Source organism: Lynx rufus, unplaced genomic scaffold, assembly GCF_022079265.1.
Source record: "Lynx rufus isolate CCGP_SWC_20201006 ecotype Redwood Valley unplaced genomic scaffold, mLynRuf1.p SCAF_17, whole genome shotgun sequence".
Lineage (NCBI taxonomy): Eukaryota > Metazoa > Chordata > Mammalia > Carnivora > Felidae > Lynx > Lynx rufus.
The window spans coordinates 38,176,700-38,188,600 of record NW_025814831.1 but is presented as its reverse complement, the minus strand read 5'-3'; the positions used below and the strand labels follow the sequence as shown (position 1 = coordinate 38,188,600).

Below are 11,901 nucleotides of genomic sequence, written 5' to 3'. Positions count from 1 at the left end.
GCTGGCAAACAGCTTTTCATTTTGGTTAGGAGCATATCGGCGAAGTATTGTAGCACCGTTAACTCAAGCGGTCTCTGATTCATCTTAATGCCGAGGATAAAACAAATTAGCTGTTAATTGACAAGGATAGTTTATTCGGTGGGTAAAATCTTTAACAACAGTGATCCGTGGGAGAGATAATAAGGGAATTTTGGATGATAAACAGGAGTGGGGAAGATGCAATTGAAAGTTGTTGGGTTTTTGGGTTTTTTTTTTTTTTTTGGCAATTTCTAAGATTTTATTAAAATGGGTTTTTTTAAGTTTATTTTGAGAGAGAAAAAGAGAGAGAGAGCGCCCGCGCGTAAGTGCAGAAGGGAGAAAGTGCAAAGAGAGAGAATCCCAAGCAGCCTCTGCACTGTCAGTGCAGAACCCACACCTGGCCCCATCTCATGAACCATGAGATCATGACCTGAGCTGAAATCAAGAGTCAGACCCTTAACCAACTGAGCCACACAGGCGCCCCATTAACATGAGTTTTTAAATATTTTTTAACGTTTATTTATTTTTGAGAGATAGACAAAGAGAGAGACAGAATGTGAGCAGGGGAGGGGCAGAGAGAGAGGAAGTCACAGGGTCTGAAGCAGGCTCCAGGCTCGAGCTGTCAGCACAGAGCCCGACGTAGAGGGTCGAACTCATAAACCATGAGATCATAACCCGAGCTGAAGTAGGATGTCTAACTGACTGAGCCACCCAGGCGCCCTTAACATAAGTTTTTAAAAACAAGCATCCACACCAATGTGGGAGTGAGGATGGGAGAAGAGCAGAGGGCAGGGCAGGGCAGAGCAAGACAGGGGGAAGGAATTGTGCTCTATTGATACTAAAGCTCCAGGTTCATCCTACCGTGGATTTCTTATTCCCCAGAGACACGTGGTCCTTAAAAATTGTGTACCACTTCTTCAGGATGATCTTGTTACAATGGGTGCCATTTTGGGCTGTGATCAGCTTCTTAAGGTCCCTGATGGATGTTATCAGTGTAGTGGGGACCTTCTTCCCCAGCTGGTCATTACAAACAACCTCGACCATCCTGTCTGGAGCTGGAAACTCCTGGAACCCGCCGATGCCACAGCCTCCTTGCCCTGGAGCCGAAAGATTTTTGAAGACTGTCTGTTGCATTGACTGATTTTTCAAAATCGAATGACTTTTATTCTTTGTGTAAAGTGATCTGTTGGATATGATTGATTTTATCTAGCTGTTGGCCTCAGGTATATTTATTTTTGGTTGTCTCCTTCCCGATATTTTATTATAAAGAATTTCTAATATACACGAATGGAAAAGAATTTTACAGTGAACATCTTTGATATGCTGAACACATAGATTCTACCACTAATGTTTTGCTCTACTTGCTTGATCAGGGATCTGTGTATTTACCCATTTTTCTATCCATTCCCTAATACATTTTATGTTTTTATATATTTGGTTAGGTTTACTTGATAAGAAAGTCATCTGTATGGGAAAAGTCAAGTTTTTCAGCCCCTAAGATGCTAATAGTGCCATATACATACCTGAAGCAATAAAAAATTGCACAGTTAGAATTCCTCTTACTGGCAGGATTCTTTAAGGATCAGAGTGGGGATAGAGAAAGAGATGTGTGGAAAAGTAAGTACTTGGGAAAATAATTCAATATAATAGGTAGCTTCATCAAAATGTTTTCATATAGTTTATTTTTTAGTTTCACTTTGCAAGCTCAAGCTCAGTTGTTATTGTTTCCAGTAAATGGCAACATTTACGGAGCAGAAGAGGAACTAAAACTTCATAGACTTTAATAACTTTATGAAAAACTTTATAAACTTTATAAAAAGTTATAAAGACAATTCTTGCAGGTTCAAGTTCACAATAAAGTACACACAAGCACCTAAGATGTCCGTTTGTGTCAACTTTCCGTCCCCTAAACAAGTTCCGGAAGCTAATTGGGTAGCTTTTCTTTTCCCCACTGGTATAGAATCCACCCTGCTAGCTCTTTGGGAGTCCTGCCAGCAACTCGAATAGGTCACAGGGCAAAATCTTGATTATGATTCAAAAAAGAAGGCGTAGTCTTCTTTTCCTCATGAACTAAGGAAACACTCACCAGAAAACTGCTTCTTGTGGGAGGGCAGCTTTCGTTTGCTGTTGCTTTCGGAGGGTCATGTCTATTAGAGATGCAGAGTTGCAGAGTCACTAATGAGCATTTATCCCTTTTACTTTTAGTTCACTTCTTTAACTGAGATGGACATGATATAATCTCCAGTGAGTCAAAGGATGGCGTCTAGTCCTGTGCTTCCCACCGAGGATGAACAGGTTTCCTTGGGCATCGATGGTCGCCATATTACACTGCAAGGTAATTACGGTTGGGTGGGGTAACACCCATGGCAACTGTGGAAACCTTACCCTCATCTGGTCTCAAATCCTACCGCTTTCTGCCTCTCTTCAGTATTTTTCCAATTGTAGAACCTTGCAGTATGTGTACATGTCTTTACTGCTACCTCAGCAGTCTAAGAGAGTAAGAAATACCTGGAAGGAATTGGGTATCTTGGTTTCTCATTCTTGAGTATATGCATTTCATTTGTAGTGAAAATAGTTAACCATGGTTTGCTTGGAATTGTTTGCACTCATTTTGCATCTTTTTTGCATAGCCTCTTTTAAATGTACATCCTTATTTTGTCCAAATAGAAAAGAATAGTAGTAGTATTATAAGTGAATGACCTTTCAATCATATGAATCGTGTGTGCATTTATGCAGACCCAGTACTGACTGTGTTTTTTTTAGTGCTTCTTGTGGAATCTGGCAATATTTGTTTTGCACTTTGAAAATTCATTAGACTTTTCACCCTTGTTGATAAAACAAATCTTGGAGCTGAGTAAAGTTAGCTAGTGTAGAAGAAATAAAGCTATGGTAAGCCTTTGAAAATATTTATGAGACTATGTTATTTTAAAGTAATCTTTAAGATTATGTAGGGCATTATACAAAATTCTTCGAATGTTACTTAGAAGCCATAGATTTTGAGTTATTTTATTTTGTGCTTTATTATTTTTTTTTAAATGTTTAATGTTTATTCATTTTTGAGAGAGAGACAGAGTGAGCGGACGAAGGGCAGAGAGAGAGGGGGACACAGAATCTGAAGCAGGCTGCAAGCTCTGAGCTGTCAGCACAGAGCCCCGATGCGTAGCTTGAACTCACAGACTGCGAAATCATGACCTGAGCTGAAGTCGGATGCTTAACTGACTGAGCCACCGGGCCCCCTGTACTTTATTTTTTATTGAGGTATAATTGACCTACAACATCTTATTAGTTTCAGGTGTACAACATAATGATTTGGTATTTGTGTGTACTGTGAAATCATCACCACAGTAAGTTTGGTTAATATCATCATATATAATTACAGATTTTTTTTCTTATCATGAGAACTGTTTAGATTTGCTCTCTAAGCAATTTTCTTTCCTTTTCTATTTTAAGGTTATTATTTTTGAGAGAGAGAGAGAGCGAGCACGAACAGGGGAGGGGCAGAGAGAGAGAGGGAGACACAGAATCTGAAGCAGGCTCCAGGCTCTGAGCTGTCAGCACAGAGCCCGATGTGCGGCTTGAATCCATGAACCGCAAGATCATGACCTGAGCCGAAGTCAGATGCCCAACTGACTGAGCCACCCAGGCACCCCTCTCTTAGCGATTTTCAAATATACTATACGGTATTATTAACTATAGCTGCTATGTTGTACATTACTTCTATTTGAGTCATTTGTGACTCTCCAAATGACTTTCTGATATTTTATTTTTAATTAGAAAAACATGATTTGAATGATTAGCTTCTTGATTTGGGGGTCAGATGCCTATTGCACTAGACTGTGCCTATATGTATCAGGCTTTTATTTTTATTTATTTTTATTTATTTTTTTTAACATTTATTTATTTTTGAGACAGAGAGAGACAGAGCATGAACAGGGGAGGGGCAGAGAGAGAGGGAGACACAGAATCTGAAACAGGCTCCAGGCTCTGAGCTGTCAGCACAGAGCCCGACGCAGGGCTCGAACTCACGGACCGTGAGATCATGACCTGAGCCGAAGTCGGACACTTAACCGACTGAGCCACCCAGGCACCCCTGTATCAGCCTTTTAAAAATAACTGTAATGTAATTTGTGTAGGCTAAGAAACATAATATGTTGAGGTAGTACTTGAGGTAAGAATTGTAAAGGTTTTCAGTAAGTATATTTTTTATAGTGTCATACAATATCCATAAGTAGCTGGAATAAGTGTGGGGGGGGCTGGGTAGAATAGATGATGGGGATTAAAGATTGTACTTGTGATGAGCACTGGGTGATGTACAGAACTATTGAACCACTATATGACACTGTATGTTAACTACGCTGGAATTTTAAGTTAAATTAAAAAAATTTCATTCAACTGGAAAAAAAAAAAAAGCCCTGATGTTTTCTTGTTTTTCTCTGAAGTTTTGGTGGCACGTGAGTAGGAGCTCATGTAGCCTGAAACATATCAGGAAGAGAGTGCATCACTAAATAGTAACATAAATCTAATTTCTGTTTCTAGCTCTGGCACTTGCTAGTTCTTTGAACTTGGACAAAAGGCTTTATCTTTTTTGAATCTCAGTTTCCTCACACTTAAGATACGGATGGTGATGCCTGTGTTGCTTCTGTGTTTTGAAGGTGAACAATGATACATAACGCATTCAAAGGGCTTAGCTCAGTACCTGACACAGGGTATGAATTTAATAAAGGCATTGTAACTTCTTTTCATTTTTTATTTATTTTTTATTTTTAAAGTTTATTTATTTATTTTGAGAGGCGACTGGGTGGCTCAGTCGGTTAAGTGTCCGACTTCGGCTCAGGTCATGATCTCACGGTCCATGAGTTCGAGCCTCGCGTTGGACTCTGTGCTGACAGCTCAGAGCCTGGAGCCTGTTTCAGATTCTGTGTCTCCCTCTCTCTCTCTGACCCACCCCTGTTCATGCTCTGTCTCTCTCCATCTCAAAAATCAATAAACGTTAAAAAAAAATTAAAAATAAAGTTTATTTATTTTGAGAGAGAGAGAGAGAGAGAGAGAGAGAGAGAGAGAGGCAGAGAAAGGGAGAGAGAATCCCAAGCAGGCTCCTACTGTCAGTGCAGCACCATACATGGGACTCGAACTCACGAACTGTGAGATCATGCCCTGAGCTGAGATCGAGAGTTGTATGCTTGACTGACTGAGCCCCCCAGGTGCCCCTGTAACTTCTTTTTATATATTTACAGTCAAAATCTTTGTCCCCAAAGACTTCTTGTCTATGAGCACACAGCTAGAGTAGAAACTGCTTAGTGTATAGAAAAAAATTATAAACCAGAGTCTGGTTTTTACTGGTTTTTGTTTTTGTTTTGACATTTTTCTATTCAGTGGCTTCCCATCACATATGGGATAGTCTAGACCTCTTGGTGTGGCTCACAGGCTCTTCCGGTCTGGTGCTCCTTTCTCTCTGCCCTCGTCTCCCATTTCACCCCCATAAGCACCCTGTGCTCCGGCTGTATGGCTGCCTGAGGGCCCGTACTCCCCCTGCCTGTGTACTTTCGTGCAGGCTGTCCTGCTGTAACCCCCCTCTCCTCTTCCTGCTGGAAGCAATCCAGCTCACCTATCCCTCGTGGATCCCTCATCCATCCCCAAATCAGCTGGACTCAGCCTCCTCCTTAGCCGTGCTCTCTCTTTGGCTGAGATTCACACTTCCTCCTCTGTTCTCCCGCAGAACTTATTTTAGCACTGATAGTATTACAGTGATTATATCTCATAATGTTTTCTTCCCCACTGCAGTGCGTTCTAAGACTTCTATATCATAGGCTGTAGCATGCACAGCACTCTTGTGCACATTCAGTCCTCACAACCACGTTGTGAGGTAGATGTTTTTATCTTCAAGGTACGGAGAGGATCGCTGTGGCTCAGGAAGATCGAATTACTTTCCCAGAGTCACACAGTGAGAGGCAGAGCTGGACCTTGACCTGGAGGATTGTTTTCTTTCTACTGCACCACACACCCCCTCGCATGTTGACACGTGTAGACATCTTTGAAGGAAGGAATTTCCCTAACATTCTCTTTGGAAAATCTACTTAAATCTTAACCTTATTCTAGTTAATCCATAGTGAACTTACACATCCAGAATACGGATGGGCATCTTCAAGTAACATTAATGATCTCAGGTTCTCAAATAGCTCAAAATAATTAGCAAGTTACTAAGAATTGAGTGGTTTCTCATAGCACGTTTTGAATTATACTAGGCTAATAAAGTCTGCTTTACAATAAGAGATAAATATGGGCTGTTTGGCAATGGCAATGTAATATACGTGCACTGCCAGTGTGAATGATTTTTCTTTATGATCCATTTAGGGGAACGTAGTACTAGATGCATTGCTCTGTAGGGGGAGAGGAGGAAAGCCAATACTGTAATGTAATCAGATTTATACTGGGCAAGGGGTGCTCACATTAGCGAGGTACACTCAGGGATATCAACCGAGAGGTTCCCGTGACTGTAGAATGAAAGCTTAACTGTGACATGAATACATTTCTCACGGTTAAGTTCTACATTATTATTAGTAGGTTTATAGTTCTTCTGGCTGAAGTTCCTTGAGTTGAAAGAAAGAAACAAAGAAAGAAAGAGGGAGAAAAGAAGGGAAGAAGGAACTTTTATGTATTTCTTTTTTTTTATTCTTTTTTTTGGGTAATTTTTGTAATTCTGTTTTTTTAATTTACATCTAAATTAGTTAGCATATACTGCAACAATGATTTCAGGAGTAGGTTCCTTAATGCCCCTTACCCATTTAGCCCATCCCCCCTCCCACAACCCTTCCAGTAACCCTCTGTTTGTTCTCCATATTTAAGAGTCTCTTCTGTTTTGTCCCCCTCCCTGTTTTTATATTATTTTTGCTTTCCTTCCCTTGTGTTCATCTGTTCTGTGTCTTAAAGTCCTCATATGAGTGAAGTCATATGATATTTGTCTTTCTCTGACTAATTTCGCTTAGCATGCTACCCTCTAGTTCCATCCACATAGTTGCAAATGGCAAGATTTCATTCTTTTTGATTGCTGAGTAATACTCCATTGTATATATATTCCACATCTTCTTTATCCATTCATCCATCAATGGACATTTGGGCTCTGTCCATACTTTGGCTATTGTTGATAGTGCTGCTATAAACATTGGGGCTTTTATATATTTCTAAAGATAACTTTGGTTTCAAAGCAGAATTATTAGCTATTTAGACAAAAATCAACAGATGATTTTATGTACCTTAGTTAACTATGACTGAATGGCAAGCTGTTGACAACAGTCTTAAAAGTATTTGGCTTTGTACATTATGTTATCAGACTTGTATTTCACAAAATTCATGTGTGCGTAATGATCCTTGGAGTAATATGAGAAAAGAGATTTTATGTAATATGAGAAGCTCAGGGCCGCTGCTCATAAGGAAGTTTTTTTCTTCTGATTTCAGAACATTTTTTAGAGACAGAGACCTACTTAACTTACAATGGCTGCTTTACTTTAGCCAAATGTATCTCAGATGAGACAATTATACCCCGACTTAGAGTAATCGGTTTGAGAAAAAATTAAGTAAGATGTCTGTGTTGAAATGTAGTAACTCATTGTAGATAGGCTATGAAAACAGTTTTCCCACGTGTGCAGGGCCTGCAATGAATCAGGTCCAGGAAATGAGGCAGTGCTTTGCTGAAACTCATAGAGCAGGACAACAAACAAGCAACTTCATCTTTCTTTTTGTTCATCTTTCGTGTGATGTTTGAGTAAATGTCCTCATGAAGGCCCTTTTTGTAGGGAGATATTTATGTTCTCTTAGTCTAATGAGGAGCATGATGTTGAAATGGATTGTTGGGAAGGGAAAGAAATGCCGTTTGTGAATGTGAATTTGAGCAGATTAATGTAAAATGGAATTTATTTTAGGCTAGTGCATTTTGTACTACGTTGGACGGTCCACATTTTAAATAAAATGATATGTGAAAGTTCAGGCTACGAAAATAATAAATAAACAGCTATCTTTAAAAATTATTTGCTTTACCAAGATGTCTGTTACAGAATTTCTTTAAATCTTTCCACTGGTTTTCTTATCTGGCAAAATAACAGGTGCTTCCTTTCCTTTTATCCTAAGAAAATACTAAATATATATTTTGTATGAAATACCACCTGTGCCAAGCTCTTCAGGTGGGAAAGGTGTGTTTGGGGAATAAATCTTTGGAGTACTGGATAGATATGATTATGGAAGCAATAAGGGGTAAGTTGGATGAGTATCACAGAATTTTCAAGTTGGAAGGGACTTTCTTTGTTCTTCATTTAATTTAAGACCAAAGTAGGAATTTCTTTAGTAGTATTTCCGAGATTGAGATCCCTAAGGGGGCTGAATTCAAACCCAAGAAGTTTGGGGATTTTGCCTTTAGGCTGTGAGTGGCTATTGAGTCTTGAGGGTGAGAGTACATGGCTGGAGGTCAAAGTGTACTTTAGGAGATCAATCTGGCTTGGGGTGTAGGAAGACTTGAAAGGGGCCAGAAAGTGGAGCTGGGGAAACCAGTTAGAAAGGTTTGCAAATAGCTGGGTGTTGGGTAACGTTTGCCTGGATTAGAATTAAACAGTGAATATGAAAGTATGGGACGGGTGTGAACACCATCGAGGTGAAACGCTCAGCACGGTTCTGAAACTACTGAATCTGGATAATAATAGAGCGGCTCCAAGGTCTAGAAGCTGAGCTGATTGGGGTAATAGTGGTAGCAGCTATAATGTCCACGTTATTAACTCTCTTTTTATTTAGTGTGTTTTCATTAAGTATTTAATAGCAACAGATAATAAGGCCGTATATCGATGTACTTACAGTTAATTGTAGATATAATATGCTGTTCACAAAGAAACTCTTCTCTTGAGAACTTCATGTCATGGAAAGTACAACACAGGTAGAGGGCCCATTTAAAAGTCAAATTAATCATGAGTGAATTGCCAGCCTACGATGACTCACCTCGTGATATTTTAAGCAGCAGCTATGGTAATCTTGAACTATTTTGGATATTTTCTTTATATATTTGAAGAAGAACCTTCTTTTTTTATTTATTTATTTTTGAGACAGAGAGAGACAGAGCATGAACAGGGGAGGGGCAGAGAGAGAGGGAGACACAGAATCCGAAGCAGGCTCCAGGCTCTGAGCTGTCAGCACAGAGCCCGACGCGGGGCTCGAACTCACAAACTGTGAGATCATGACCTGAGCCGAAGTCGGCCGCTTAACCGACTGAGCCACCCAGGTGCCCCAATATATTTCAGATTTCAGTTATTTCTTTATAACACATGAATATAATTTGTGGACCATAAGAGGGCGTGATACATTTCTGTAACAAGAGCAAATTACTTTGCTTTTGAAAACAAGGTAGGCCAGTGCTTTAGGAAAATGGCATTTGAATACAGAATGTTATCATTAATTAGACAAAGAACTAGGAAGGAGTGTGTGTTCTATTACCTTTGCCACCACACGAGGAGTTAACTTTCACGCAGTCCTGCCAAAATGCTGGTGAATGGTTAACCATCTGTGCGAAGCCGTGTAAAACCATGTTCAGCCCAGTTACTGTGTCATTTCAAACAATGCTCGCACGTTTTGTTTAGTGTTATCTTCCAGATGATGTCTTTTAAAAGATTAAAAAACCCTCTATGCCTTCTGGATAGACATTACTTGGTGGAGGGCTTGATAGGGAAACACGGGTCCCTGTAGTTAGGCTGTTACAACATCGAACTTTATTATTTACTGAGTATCCATCCAACGGAGGCTTTCATTTTATGGGATCTTTTTAGACATTATTCATGTTCAGTGGGTTAGATGACAAGCGTAGTGATGTGATGTAATGTTTACTTTTATTCATCTGTTCAGTAAACACTGAGTGCTGACCACGTGTAGCAGGCTTGTTGTTACGGGGACAAAGGTTGAATAGATTGAGCGCCTTGAAGAAGCATGTGGTGCACTGTGCTTCTCCTTGCTGGTATCACGTGAAAGAAAGCGACCTGGGATGCAGATTTCATCCTTCGCATGGAATGAGTTGAAGTCCTTAACTAAACTACACAGGGGCCTGCTCCTGATTTGGGTGTCCAACCGAAAATCCAACCACAATATGACTGAATATGCTGTCTCGAGTATCTCTTCCCATTTCAGTTGTAGGGAGGTGAAGAATGAGAGTGTGTTCTCTAGAATATTATTTGCAAAGTGAGTTATCTGTTCCGTTTGACTGTAAAAATCAAACATTTTGGTAGGAACTTCCCTGGAGTCAGGTGTCTCCTTGCTGAACCTCTTGTAATTTTTTTTTTTTAATGTTTGTTTGTTTGTTTATTTTTGAGAGAGAGCATGAGCATGAGGGGGAGAGGCAGAGAGAGAATCCCAAGCAAGCTCTGTGCTGACAGCACAGCCCCAACTTGGGGCTCGATCCCATGCGCCGTGAGATCATGACCTGAGCCGAAACCAAGAGTCGGATGCTCAACCCACTGAGCCACCCAACCACCTTTCTTGTGATTTTTTTTTTTTTTTTTAATCCTTGAGTTCCCTCTCATCCTTGGGCATTGCCTGCTTTAATGAGCCTTCTGAGTTCCTCCAAGTGTGTGTTAGGTGCTCTGCGCAGGGTGCTCTTGGCATCTTTATGGCCAAACGATATTTCTGACATATTTTAGGCGCTCAGTAAACAACCGTTTGAGTTGGTCATGAACGAATGAATGAGTGGTCATTTCCAATATAAAAAAAAAACACATGAAGTACCCTGAATTAGAAGAATTGCTCAGGGGCGCCTGGGTGGCGCAGTCGGTTAAGTGTCCGACTTCAGCCAGGTCACGATCTCGCGGTCCGTGAGTTCGAGCCCCGCGTCAGGCTCTGGGCTGATGGCTCGGAGCCTGGAGCCTGTTTCCAATTCTGTGTCTCCCTCTCTCTCTGCCCCTCCCCTGTTCATGCTCTGTCTCTCTCTGTCCCAAAAATAAATAAACGTTGAAAAAAAAAAAAAAAAAAAAAAAAAAAGAAGAATTGCTCAGTGTTCAGGGAAATCAGCCAGAGAGGATGGAAATAATGGCTCTCTCTAGAGGGAGGCGTGTATATGGTGTTTGCGGGCTCCATAGTGTTTTAGTATTGTGTTTCTCTAAGAGAAATTCTGCTTACTTTATGATGGTGAGTGAATGAAACCATGTAAAGTCTGAGAAAGAGGAATGAGATTACTAAAAAAGCTTCTGAATGGGATTTCTACCCTTTTATAGCCAAGTCCCCAGTGTGGAATTTTGATGGAAATGGTGAATGAAGAGTAAGAAAAGTACACGCATTATCCGGCAGTAACTCTGTTTCTCTGACAAATTCAGACCGCTTAGTTATTAGGAATAAAAGCAAATCATCTCTGGGGTCTTTTTTTTTTTTTTTTTTTTTTTTTTTAGCAATTAGGTGGTGGTTACACCCAGAGAAAATAATTAAATTATGGTTCTTCACTCGATATTAATGCTATTATACTTGTCCCAACACAAAAGTTTCTAGGAAGTTCCTGATATCATAGTAGCTGATGATCTCTTTTGCTCTATTTTCTTGGAAGATTATTAGTTTGATATTGTAAGGCTTTATAATCTTAAAATATTCCAATTAAGTGGAAAATAAAACAGCTCTGCAAGCAGTGGCATTTGCACTATATAGTCTAAGACAGAAAAATAATTTTTTCCCTTGGATTGTGTATGTACAGTTTTGGCTTCTGGGAACTTTGGTTTTGTTTTTGCCAGGAGTGTGGGGATAAGCTTACTTTATTCTGGGTCAGTTACATTTTGAAAACTAGGGCAAGATAAATCCAGGGTCATTTAGAGTCCTGTTAAAGTAGGTTAACAAAGATCTCATTCATTCCTTATAGAAATCAGAATCCTTTTTAATTAG

General features: G+C 40.0%; 1 protein-coding gene and 1 pseudogene across 1 annotated transcript in view; one reads left to right on the top strand and one right to left on the bottom strand.

The window, feature by feature from the left end:
• Window positions 1-847: 847 nt before the first annotated feature.
• Window positions 848-1,062, bottom strand: LOC124512278 (ubiquitin-like protein 5; annotated as a pseudogene).
• A 1,178-nt stretch (window positions 1,063-2,240) lies between these two features.
• Window positions 2,241-11,901, top strand: part of SYNE2 (spectrin repeat containing nuclear envelope protein 2) — a 286,324-nt gene continuing 276,663 nt past the window's right edge. Inside the window, exon 1 of the mRNA XM_047079535.1 lies at window positions 2,241-2,353. Coding sequence (XP_046935491.1) covers window positions 2,275-2,353 — 79 coding nt within the window. The 5' untranslated portion in view covers window positions 2,241-2,274. The remainder of the gene's footprint in view (window positions 2,354-11,901) is intronic.